At 45.8% G+C, this 12599-nt stretch overlaps 1 protein-coding gene across 1 annotated transcript in view; it reads right to left on the bottom strand.

Annotated features, from left to right (window-relative positions):
• Positions 1-4268: 4268 nt before the first annotated feature.
• The window catches only part of LOC135101516 (vitellogenin-like), a 10414-nt gene continuing 2083 nt past the window's right edge, over positions 4269-12599 (bottom strand). Inside the window, exons 4-15 of the mRNA XM_064005593.1 lie at positions 12564-12599; positions 12312-12459; positions 10485-12218; positions 10111-10362; positions 9603-9760; positions 8774-9360; positions 8267-8639; positions 7223-7897; positions 6616-7143; positions 6068-6443; positions 5545-5822; positions 4269-5432 (exon numbers count right to left, since the gene is read on the bottom strand). The exon at positions 12564-12599 is cut by the window's right edge and continues 1062 nt beyond it. Of these exons, the coding sequence (XP_063861663.1) occupies positions 4431-5432; positions 5545-5822; positions 6068-6443; positions 6616-7143; positions 7223-7897; positions 8267-8639; positions 8774-9360; positions 9603-9760; positions 10111-10362; positions 10485-12218; positions 12312-12459; positions 12564-12599 (6147 nt within the window). The 3' untranslated portion in view covers positions 4269-4430. The remainder of the gene's footprint in view (positions 5433-5544; positions 5823-6067; positions 6444-6615; positions 7144-7222; positions 7898-8266; positions 8640-8773; positions 9361-9602; positions 9761-10110; positions 10363-10484; positions 12219-12311; positions 12460-12563) is intronic.

Here is a 12599-nt window from a genome sequence, read left to right as displayed (position 1 = left end):
GTTCGAGGCGTGCTGTGAACTTATCATTAAACCCAGCTGTGACCTCACTGAACGTTTCCCTTTGTGTCTCACAACACAAGGGGGCAGTCACAGCCTGCCCTCTAAAGACAACTTTCCTTGACACCCCCCTTAACTTTTTCTTCATTAACTTCTGCAACATTCGCGGTCTAAGATCTAATTTTCAATCTGTAGAACACCACTTCTCTTCTAAACCTCATCTTCTTTTCCTCACTGAAACTCAGGTGTCTGAGGCAACTGACAGTAGCCCCTTTTCTGTTCCCTCCTACTTTCTCTATCCTCATTTTCGATCCAAAGCTGGATGCTGCGTTTATGTGCGCAATGATTTAACCTGCTCTCGTGCCCACGCTCTTGAATCTTCCGAGTTTTCCACCATCTGGCTACGACTACAGAGTCCCTCTCATACTAAATTTATCTGTGCTGTATACCTCTCACCTAACTCCTCTGACTATAAGAAATTCTTTGACTACTTAACTTCCAAAGTGGAGCACATTCTGACCCTCTTCCCTTTTGCAGAGATCTCCATTCTTGGAGACTTCAATGTTCACCACCAGCTTTGGCTTTCCTCTCCCTTCACTGACCATCCTGGTGAACTAGCCTACAACTTTGCTATCCTCCATGACCTAGAGCAATTGGTGCAACACCCTACTCATATTCCTGACCGTCTTGGAGATACGCCCAACATTCTTGACCTTTTCCTGACCTCTAATCCTTCTGCTTATGCTGTCACTCTTTCTTCTCCGTTGGGCTCCTCCGATCACAATCTCATATCTTTATCTTGTCCTATCACTCCAATCCCTCCTCAGGATCCCCCTAAGCGAAGGTGCCTCTGGCGTTTTGCCTCTGCTAGTTGGGGGGACCTGAGGAGGTATTTTGCTGATTTTCCTTGGAATGACTACTGCTTCCGTGTCAGAGACCCGTCTTTGTGTGCTGAGCGCATAACAGAGGTGATAGTGTCTGGCATGGAGGCGTACATTCCTCACTCTTTTTCTCGTCCTAAACCTTCTAAATCTTGGTTTAACACAGCTTGTTCTCGTGCTATACATGATAGAGAGGTGGCCCACAAAAGGTACTTAAGCCTTCCATCACCAGAATCTCATGCACTTTATATTTCTGCCCGGAACCATGCCAAGTCTGTTCTCCAACTAGCCAAAAACTCTTTCATTAACAGAAAGTATGAAAACCTTTCAAGATCTAACTCCCCTCGTGATTTCTGGCATCTAGCCAAAAATATCTCCAATAACTTTGCTTCTTCTTCTTTCCCTCCTCTATTTCAACCGGATGGCACCACTGCTATCACATCTATTTCTAAAGCTGAACTCTTTGCTCAAACCTTTGCTAAAAATTCTACCTTGGACGATTCTGGGCTTGTTCCTCCCTCTCCTCCACCCTCTGACTACTTCATGCCACCTATTAAAATTCTTCGCAATGATGTTTTCCATGCCCTCGCTGGCCTAAACCCTCAGAAGGCTTATGGACCTGATGGGGTCCCTCCTATTGTTCTCCGAAACTGTGCCTCCGTGCTTGCACCTTGCCTAGTCAAACTCTTTCAGCTTTGTCTGTCAACATCTACCTTTCCTTCTTGCTGGAAGTTTGCCTACATTCAACCTGTTCCTAAAAAGGGTGACCATTCTAATCCCTCAAACTACCGTCCTATTTCTTTAATTTCCTGCCTATCTAAAGTTTTTGAATCTATCCTCAACAGGAAGATTCTTAAACATCTATCACTTCACAACCTTCTATCTGATCGCCAGTATGGGTTCCGTCAAGGCCACTCTACTGGTGATCTTTTGGCTTTCTTTACTGAGTCTTGGTCATCCTCTCTTAGAGATTTTGGTGAAACTTTTGCTGTTGCCTTGGACATATCAAAAGCTTTTGATAGAGTCTGGCACAAATCTTTGATTTCCAAACTACCCTCCTACGGTTTCTATCCTTCTCTCTGTAACTTCATCTCAAGTTTCCTTTCTGACCGTTCTATTGCTGCTGTGGTAGACGGTCACTGTTCTTCTCCTAAATCTATTAACAGTGATGTTCCTCAGGGTTCTGTCCTGTCATCCACTCTCTTCTTATTATTCATTAATGATCGTCTAAACCAAACTTCTTGTCCTATCCACTCCTACGCTGATGATACCACCCTGCATTTTTCCATGTTTTTTCATAGACGTCCAACCCTTCAGGAGGTAAACATATCACGCAGGGAAGCCACAGAACGCCTGACTTCTGATCTTTCTAAAATTTCTGATTGGGGCAGAGCAAACTTGGTATTGTTCAATGCCTCAAAAACTCAGTTCCTCCATCTATCAACTCGACACAACCTTCCAGACAACTATCCCCTCTTCTTCAATGACACTCAACTGTCCCCCTCTTCTACACTGAACATCCTCGGTCTGTCGTTTACTTATAATCTGAACTGGAAACTTCACATCTCATCTCTAGCTAAAACAGCTTCTATGAAGTTAGGCGTTCTGAGACGTCTCCGCCAGTTTTTCTCACCTCCCCAGCTGCTAACTCTGTACAAGGGCCTTATCCGTGCATGTATGGAGTATGCTTCACATGTCTGGTGGGGGTTCCACTCATACTGCTCTTCTAGACAGGATGGAATGAAAAGCTTTTCGTCTCATCAACTCCTCTCCTCTAACTGACTGTCTTCAGCCTTTCTCTCATCGCCTCAGTGTTGCATATCTAGCTGTCTTCTACCGCTATTTTCATGCTAACTGCTCTTCTGATCTTGCTAACTGCATGCCTCCCCTCCTTCCGCAGCCTCGCTGCACAAGACTTTCTTCTTTCTCTCACCCCTATTCCATCCACCTCTCTAACGCAAGAGTTAACCAGTGATTGAGAACAATCATTCATCTCTTTCTCTGGTAAACTCTGGAACTCCCTGCCTGCTTCTGTATTTCCACCTTCCTATGACTTGAATTTCTTCAAGAGGGAGGTTTCAAGACACTTATCCATCAATTTTTGACCACTGCTTTGACCCTTTTATGGGACTGGCATTTCAGTGGGCATTTTTTTTATTAGAGTTTTGTTGCCCTTGGCCAATGTCCTTCCTACATAAAAAAAAAAAAAAAAAAAAAAAGGAAAATCAGCATAGTACTTCCTCAGGTTCCCTAACTAGCAGGGGCAAAACACAAGAAGCATCTCTGCTTCGGGGATCCTTAGGAGTTATTGGAGCGATAGGACAAGATGCAAATATGAAATTGTGATCAGAGGAGCCCAACCGAGAAGATAGGATAACAGCATAAGCAGGATTAGAGGTTAGGAAAATGTCAAGAATGTTGGGCGTGTCTCCAAGATGGTCAGGAATACGAGTAGGATGTTGTAACAGTTGCTCTAGGTCGTGGAGGATAACAAAGTTAAAGGGATGGTCAGTGAAGGGAGAGGAAAGCCAAAGTTGGTGGTGAATAATGAAGTCTCCAAGAATTGAGATCTCCGAAAAGAGAAGAGACTCAAAATGTGCTCCACTTTGAAAGTTAAGTAGTCCAAATATTTCGTAAAGACAGAGGAGTTGGGTGAGAGATATACAGCACAAATAAATTTAGTTGTGTAGTCGTACCCAGATGGTGGAAAATTCAAAAGATTCAAGAGTGAAGGCACGAGAGCAGGTTAAGTCATTGCGGACATAGATGCAACATCCAGCTTTGGACTGAAAATGAGGATAGGGAATGTAAGGAATAAAAAAGGGGCTACTGTCAGTTGCCTCAGACACCTGTTTTTCAGTGAGGAAAAGATGAGGTTTAATACACGAGAGGTGATTTTCTATAGATTGAAAATTAGATCTAAGGCAAATGTTGCATTAGTTAAAGAAGAAAAACTTGAGGCCAGTGTCAAGACACTTAGAGTCGATACCAGATGAGCAAATTGAACTGAAGACGTTTGTGGTCTCCCTACATGGGGACTCCAAGGCTGGCGTCGGAGTTGCTATATTCAATTATTCAATTTGGAATTTTGAGAGAAGAGTGTGTGTGTAATTAGGTGAATGTAGTTTTCCATGAAGGAAGATAATTCTCTGTAGAGGGCAGGCTGTGACTGCCCCCTTGTGTTGTGAGACACAAAGAGAAACGTTCAGTAAGGTCACTGCTGGGTCACTGATGAATTCACTGCCACTGATCCAGTGCATGAGATCTCACTAGGAATAATTATCGTTTCGGCAGGTGTTTACTAGCTCCTCCTAGTATGGCTCTTATCTTCATCCAAGGTCTTATAACTAGTGTCTTTGTTATGTGCAGGTGATCAAACAAAAGCTTAAAATAATTGCAGTATTTATTGATTTATCTATTTGTTTTAATGTATTTTATTTACTTTTTTTTTTATTCTTTTCTCATGTCTCTCAAAATTCAGAGACATGTTTTGCTATCTTACATTAGGCGAAACCTGTTTAGCAGTGAGTAGTCATTGTCTAGTCCGTGTCGTTAGAAGATCGAAAGCGGAAACATGACGCCTTGCGTGCGGCAGAAGGACTGGTAGGAGTGAGCTACTTCGAAGGGGCGAGACTGAATGAGACAGCTCTGTATGAAGGGCTTGGGGCTCACCACAGGCATACATGGCTTCATCTGGAAGAAGAGGAAGTCACACAAAACACTTTCCTTCACGGGAACATGCGTGGGGTCGATTGGAGTGATGGATGGTGTGGAACAGCTGGGGTTCTCCTGCCAAGAGTTCACTAGATCGTGCAGACTAGAGGCGTTCCTGCCATTGCTCATCATTCTGTCGTTAGCTCGCTCATTGTCATACAATCCCAAGAGGCCCCTGGTGTGGTTAAAGACCCACGTAGATGCGTTCACCATCACCACACGCTCCTCCTTCATCAACTGAACGCCCAACATTGGGGAGACGAGTGTCACATAGTGAGGATTGACTTCTATGACTACGTCACCCACAGTCTGCCTGCCGTGCACCTGGCGACCATTGACGTCCACTTCCATGTTTGGCTTGATGATGGCCTTGGTGGATCCAGCCTGCAAAGTGACCTCTGGTGCCCCTGAGGGCTGAGGGTGGGACATGTAGACGGAGACCACATCGGGCACGGAAGCAAGCAGCACCTTACAGGATGAGCGAGGCATGCGGAGGAGAACACCGTCAAAGGTGAAAATCTCAGTGTCGCCCACCACCAGGGCAGATCGGTTTAAGGTCAGTGGTAATGCGGACAAGTTCCTGGGGACCCAATCATAATAGGTCTTCAAAATCTTGCTCACTGGGATAGGGCTAAAGCCCTCGGCGGACAGGAGGATCTTCTTCGAGAGAGTAGGAGGGGACTGCATCGTCATGTTCACAACTTGCATGAGGGAGTAGATGGGTCGGTACAGTGGAATTTGAATCCCAACATGGTATACGCCAGGTTCTGGGGCGATGATGAGAACACTCTGCGTCACTTGGCTCTCCCACCACTCCAACGTCTGCCTCAGTATGTCATCCTGTTGCGAAAAGCAAAGAATAAACTCCTCCGCTGCACATAGCTTTACTGAAAAGTGGAAGACAAAAGGTTACCAATGAAATATATGCAGAGTGCGAAGTGATGCTTCTTACCTGACTCAAGGCGGCGATCTTGTGGATAATCCTGTGCAGCGTCGGCGAGGCCAACACTTTGTGCTGCATCATGAGCAGGTCATGGCGGAGGGTGTCTATGACCTTAGCAACAACCTCCATAGTAGCCTGGTACTGCTGTGGGTAGATCTCCCTGATGGGCTCGATTATGTGAGTCTGTAGAATGTGGTAGATGGCAGATCTTTCCAAATCCTCCACCAGGCGACGCACCATTTCAGGCTCCTCACCAGTATGCATCCACTGACCCACCTCTCTCACAGCTGGCGAGGTCAAATCATTGGATGAAGCACTGAGTCCATGGGATGCATAAAGACACACAGATGACAAGTGGATACATAGAGATATAGATAAGACGATTGATTCATCCATTCATTAATGTAATTGAATGATTGATGGATTGAAAAAATTGATTAACTGATTGACAGATGGATTAAAAAAGAGAATAACCACAACCATCCACTAGATCACCTAGCCATACACACACACACACACATACTGACTGTACCTTCAGTAATTTTGTTGATAACAGGTTCAAAATGTTGCTTCAGTTCCATGATCTGCTGCACCATATAGACTGCCCACTCCCTTTGCGAATGGGCCATGGTTTGCAATGACTGGAAAATGAACTCCTTGATAAAGGTGGCAGTTGGCCTGTGCAGAATTTGCATCAATGTGTCCCACTCGTACAAAATGTCATTGTAGATCACGTCGGCATAAATCTCCATGATGTCGCGCTTAACCTCCTGCAGCAGCTGACTGATTTCAGGAGCGGAGAATGGGACGCCTGCCTGTCCAGCTTGTCGGTTTACTTCGCTATACACTCGATCCGTCCATAACAAGACCTCCTCCGTAATTCGGTACACGTCATTCAACACCGAATCCTGCAAAGGACAAGATTCCAGTAAAAACATACATAACAGTAATAATGTAATGTATCATGAGAGAGAGAGAGAGAGAGAGAGAGAGAGAGAGAGAGAGAGAGAGAGAGAGAGAGAGAGAGAGAGAGAGAGAGAGAGAGAGAGAGAGAGGATCAGAATCATGATGATGTCTCACCTTCAGTGTTGCCATTTCGTTCTGCCTGTATTTATAGTCGATCTTAATGCGATGTGGAGTTGCAAGCTCGATACCGATGAGGGAGATGTATTTATCCCATGTTTGGAATCTGTCGCTCTCGGAGAGGCTTATTTCAGCTTTGTAAGGCAACTGAATTCCAATAGCAGCTTTGTAGACGTTTTCGGAATTCTGCTTCTTGAAGACCAGTTCGAGGAACATAGGTCTGCACACAGTCGAATTGACAGCGAAGTTGCCAAGAAGTGAGGTGCGTGCATTAGCTAGCAGCGCGAAGCCATCACAGTGAAGGCCGTAGCGAGGCTCTATTACGCCGGACACGTCCATCGTGGGGCGACCCTCACCTGCTAGATGGAAGGTCACTGCTGCGTGATTCCTCGAGATACGGTCATACTTGGCGTAGACCTTGAGCGATTCTGGTGACGACGGAGTCTCTTGGAAGGTGAAATTAAAGGCCGCGGTGTGAGCTGCCCAGGAAACCTCCATCATCACTCTAGGTTTCACCTGCAGTACCTGCAAAAGGGAACACATTACAGACATTGCTTCGTGGTGAAATGGCTGTGATTATCGCCACATGTTTGATCTCACTCACCCTGGCAGAAAGATTAGCCTCGATGGCGATGGTATTGTTTGCCCGCAGGACGGAGGTTAGAGAACCGGTGATTTTGTCAGCTGTATCAGGGAAGACATCCAACTCGAAAGATCCTTGTTGACTGCTGCCGCTTCTTGCATACTCTACCGCCGCTGTCATGTCCCTTGACAACATGGGATGGCTCATTCGGCCCTGCAGTCTGGACTTGCCTCCCCACAAGCTGTCGATGTACTCGCCAGACACCTCGTACTTGGCCTCGCTCTCACCTCTGTTCGGATAGAACTTGATGCCCACCTTAGAGGGAGAGTAGGTGGTCTCGGCTTCCACGGTGCGGGAGGGCTGTTCAATTATGAAGGAGTGGGTGCCAGGGGAAGACTGGGTGTAGCGATAACGGTAGGCGTTTCTCTTCTGATAGGCAGAGGTGACCAAGGGTGAGCTTCCTCGCAAACCCACCATGCTGCTCACGACTTTCACTACGTTCCGAATGGCTGTGAGATCGATAGCATTTTCTAAGCGTTTTACTCCACCCTCTGGATAGGTCTCCAGCTGCCACATGAATACCGTCTCAGGACTGCTGACCTCACTTTGCAGCTTTGTGACGTACGAATAGTCCTTGTTCTCCAATGAGAAGTTGATCTTCAGTGGCGGTTGCGTACTCGGTGTTGAGGCTTCCATCTGAAACAAAGAAGTATTTTAATACTCTTATATTGGTAGAACGTTACCAGAACTCAAAGCGTGTCTTTAATGTGCAACTTGTATGTACCTTTGGACAAACCATAAAAAGATAAACGTCATCCATTCAATTTCTACCTGCACAAACTAACACTTATACTCTCCCGTAACCTTCATCATCAGCGTATAGTCAAGTGTTACATTTTTACATTGTAATCTCAATATAAGGAGCTGTCTAGATTTCCTGATTTATGTACTTAATATCAAGGCCTGAAAGTAACAAGATGGGAAAGAGAGAGAGAGAGAGAGAGAGAGAGAGAGAGAGAGAGAGAGAGAGAGGGGGGGGGGGGAGGAGGCCTCGGAAGCGCTCACCATGAGATGAATGATGCGCCGCTGAGGTGAGTTGTGGTTTTTGGCATGCAGCAAAAATTGTGAGCGCTTATTCAGCGGAGAAATGAATGTGATTCCAGTCTGGACCTCGAAGCACAGTGGGCCATCGAGGCGCTGCCACCTGAGATCAGACGTCAGGTGGTAGTTGTTGTTGTTAACGCTCTTGAAAGTGAAGTCAACGTTGGCGGTGTTGCTCTCTTGTTTCTGAACCCCGATCTCAAGCATCCATTTCTTCTGCTCGGCTGCCTCTACCTCCATATGTATGCTGTTCCTCTCTCCGTACTGCTGCAGCAGGAATGGCACCACTACTTTCATGTTGGAGTGGTAAGCTTTATTCAGAAGCATGAGTTTTATGCTGAAAGTTTCAATAGAAGATCACATCAGTTACATGATTTGTAACGCATTGTATCAAATCAAGAAATATCTTTTTTGGAGATCATGATGACGTCAGTGGCAAAGAAAGTGCTACAACAAGAGAACAATACTCACTGTAGAGTTGCTTCAGCGGGCCTTCCACTCTCCGGCACGATGTTGACATCGAGAGCGATCTTTTGTGATGAATCCTTGTCGGCATTCCAGAGCACCATCATCTGCCCCTGTTTTTGGCTCCAGTTGATATCCAGGAAAGCCTTGATCCTACGTGGGGAAGGAGAATGCGGCAGCAGGAGGGTGTTGGTGCTGATGTGAATAACATTTTCGGTGATGGAGATCTCAGTGTTTCCATCGAACAAAATAGGTATGTGTAGCTTGGCCTGTATGAAGAAGCCCTGAGAGGATGGAGTTTTAACGTTGCCCTCTAAAGATAAAAGCATTTCTTCTCCCTTCTTTATCTCCAGGAGCACAGTTTGCTTGCTTTCTTCGTACTCGAAGGAAAATACGAACTGATAGAGATTGTTGATTTTAATGTTAGCTCCAAATTTCGCAAGTGTTGGTGAATTCATATAGGTGACAGGACCGTGAAGCTGCACTACTATTTGTTGTCCACGCATGATAATTGCCTCGGCATTGTAGACCTCTCCCTGTTGTACAGCGCCGGCAGCCATTTTGATAGGCGCCATGTACCCGGGCATCTGAACCTGTTGATGAACAGACATGTTATGATGACACATACAAACCTTTTAATTAAACTAGCAATCACATGAGCAAATGTGGTACACACTCGATCATCAGGGAGCACCTTCGATATCAACGTCCTACTTATCTCTGCATCGAGAAAAAATTCAGTAAAAAGGAAATGCCAGCCAGTCATGGGCCACAGCAGCTTTCTTTGATAAAATGCACCTTCCCTATCTTACGGAGTGGAAGACAAAAGACATACCCAGAAAATAAACTTGATCTTGTGTGAATCCTTCTCGGCGCCGATCTCGAGCAGCTTCACGTTGTCACTTTTACGAGTAAGTTGCAGACTGATCGCTCTCCTCGTCTCCTGGCACTCAATCCTCTGTTGCATCTCGTACTCTGTTTGCCCGATCTTGGCTGAGAAACGGTTATTACAACTATTAGAGATTATAATTCATTTATAGATTTAATTCGTTGTGGTGAATCTTAACTCTAAGGGTTATTTCCTCTAAATGTTGTAAAAACGGCACTGTGTTCTGCATTAGACATAACAATTGCTTCACTCGGAGTTTATTTTATCCTGTCCACCTCAGTGTTGGTAGCAATGTTTGTGTTTAGCCAGGAATGATGACTGTGATACAAGTGTGAAGATAACGAGGTTGTCCAAGCAAACCTAACGCACACCGTGTCTTTTTGTTGTGCTCATCATAAGGAAATATGGTGAGCTGTTGGAAAAACCTCTACGATGCATCCTTTGCTCTACTAACCGTTAACAAAGAGTTGCTCTATGAAATCCACTCCATGTGTCCCCTGAAGGCGGAGGTCAACCTGGAAGTCAATCAGCATCTCCTTTTCGTGGAGCAGCTGGAGACCCGAAGAATAATTACTCCTCTGGCTGGATTCTCCCGAGTCGCGGAAGAAGATTATGAACATCCAACCGTCGATGCCAGCCTTGAGTTCAAGTTGGCGCATCCGCACTGGGAGGGGCACGCCGTTGTAGTACTTGAAGTTTACAACGGCTAGAAAGAGATAATTGTGTTGAAATACTAAAAAAAAAAAAGATAACTTGGCTGGTTTGGTATGATGATAATTTTTCCTTACTCAAGAAAATTTAAAGTTGTAGAGTGTATGTTTTCCTTACCCTCAAGACTGAAGGGAATGTATTGCATGAGGCTGTTCTTGGTCTCGGCCGAGATGTGCATCACCATACTAGGCATCATGTGGTCCAGTGTTAGCTGTCCAGTGAACATTTTGGACTCCTGAGAGATGCTGTTGGAGGGGCTCCAATAGACATCCATCTCGTATTTCATGCCATTCGTAGTACTCGTTTTCTTTATCTGTACTTTTAATACTTGTAAAAATTCCATGCCATTGTTCGTGAAGGAGAAGTCAGCCTGGAAGCTCATTTGTTCGGGCCTGTTAATGAAGTTAATCCTGGCCTTGCCGTGGGTGACAGATGATAGGAGCTTAACCTCGGCAAGATAAGATTCACTGTCTTTCTTGAGGTTAACTTCCACATTGGCCTCCTTGGGTGAAGACGAGCCCACTACAGAGACTTTGGCTGCATACTTTTTGTCTTGTGTCGCTGTGTCTGCATTAACGGCTATCTTGTATCCAGTGATGGTGGATTCTATTTTGTTGACTGAAAGTGTGACCAGGGCTGGGGATCCCAGTGGCAGAGCGTTAGCTCGGAAGATGTCCGGTACGTTGACGTCATAGCACATCTTGATACCGAACACTGACTCAAGTGCAGTGAAGCATGAATTATGGTGGACTCTGACGTCTTGCATGGAAGGTGGCAGAATCTTGGTATCTGGCTGGTTTTTCGTGTGTTTCATGAGGAACGTTTCGCTGTGAACGCGAATTATTTCCATCTTGTCGGGGATGTCCACCTCAATCTGTAGCTCTTGGCTGCTCTGGCCGCCCACCTTGATGGCGACACCATTGCTGCTCGAGACAGTGGTGTTCATCTTGAGTCCACTCTTGGAAATGTAGGCGTCGTAGCCAATGAAGCCGTGTGTCTCCACAGAGAATGACGGTAGGATCTTGAGTTTACTACCGCTACCTCCTTGGCCATTTAGGTTCGTTTCCATTTTGATTCCAGCTACGGCCACAGTCTCCCAGGTCATCTTCAGCGGTGTGCCCTGAATAGTTGGGAAGGAGTAGTCCAGTCCCAGGTGAGCTGCCCTCATCTTGTCTAGGTTCATGTTTTTCAAGCTGCTCAGCATTTGCATCAGGTACCGGACAGAGGCTTCCACTAAGTGGTGTATGTTGATGTCCTGCAGCTGTTCAGACAGAGAGGCATAGTTGATCTCTTGACCCAGAAAGCGAGCAAAAAAGTCGGCCTGGAACTGTCCATACTGAGGGCCATAGAGCTTGCTGATGATACTCTCAAGAGCTGCATAGTCTACAGACCTCCTCTCTCTGATGGCGACCTCTAGTTCTTGTTTAATTGTACTCCAATGTTTTTGGATGAAGGAGACCAGATCATTGAACATCTTGCTGTAACTGGACGTCTTGAGGTAGCTTGCAGGTCCCAAAAGTTGAGCGATGATCGGTTCCATACCCTCAAGACGAGCTCCAATCTCTCCAATGTTGATGGGAATACCGGTTCCATCAAGAGCTGCAGTCAAGTTTGCGACCAGGGAACGAGGGATCATGGAGCCAGGGGCGTAGATCAGGTTGGACTCCACCTCAGCACCAAGACCAAGGGATTGGGAGAAGTAGGAGAAGTCTAGGTTTTGGGAATACTTCCTGAGGTCAGCCTCAAAATCTTGGGGCACGATGATATTCGTCAGCATGTAGCGCAGCCTCTGCTTTTCTGGAGCATCTGACTGTTGCAGGTTTAGAAGGTTGCTCAGGATAAACCCACGAACTGAAAAAAATCACAGTATTTCAAGTTAAATTTCGTACGGAGAGACACTTGACACTCGGTGAATCATATAGAAAAAAAAAAAAAAAATCTTACCCTGGGTGTTTTCTTCGTAGGAGATCTTAGTCACAATATTTTGCAGGTCCTCGTAGTTGGCGCAGCGAACTGCAGCTAGATAAGCTGCAATGCGAACCTCTGTGTGCTGCTCCGGACGGAGGGCATACTGAACAAGCTTTTGTGTCACCTGTTAGCAAAGATAGAAAGACACGGTAACATAGTCAGGATCATTGAGATTTGCTTGGCGTTTCCCATGTTGGCGTAAATCACATGGAGCAAGAAGACACTTACCGGACGTTGACACTTGGTCAGCCTGAAGGCTTGTGC

Source organism: Scylla paramamosain, chromosome 6 (genome assembly GCF_035594125.1).
Source record: "Scylla paramamosain isolate STU-SP2022 chromosome 6, ASM3559412v1, whole genome shotgun sequence".
In the NCBI taxonomy this organism is placed as follows: Eukaryota; Metazoa; Arthropoda; class Malacostraca; order Decapoda; family Portunidae; genus Scylla; species Scylla paramamosain.
Note: the sequence above shows the minus strand (reverse complement) of the source record. Positions and strands in the feature narration are given on the sequence as shown.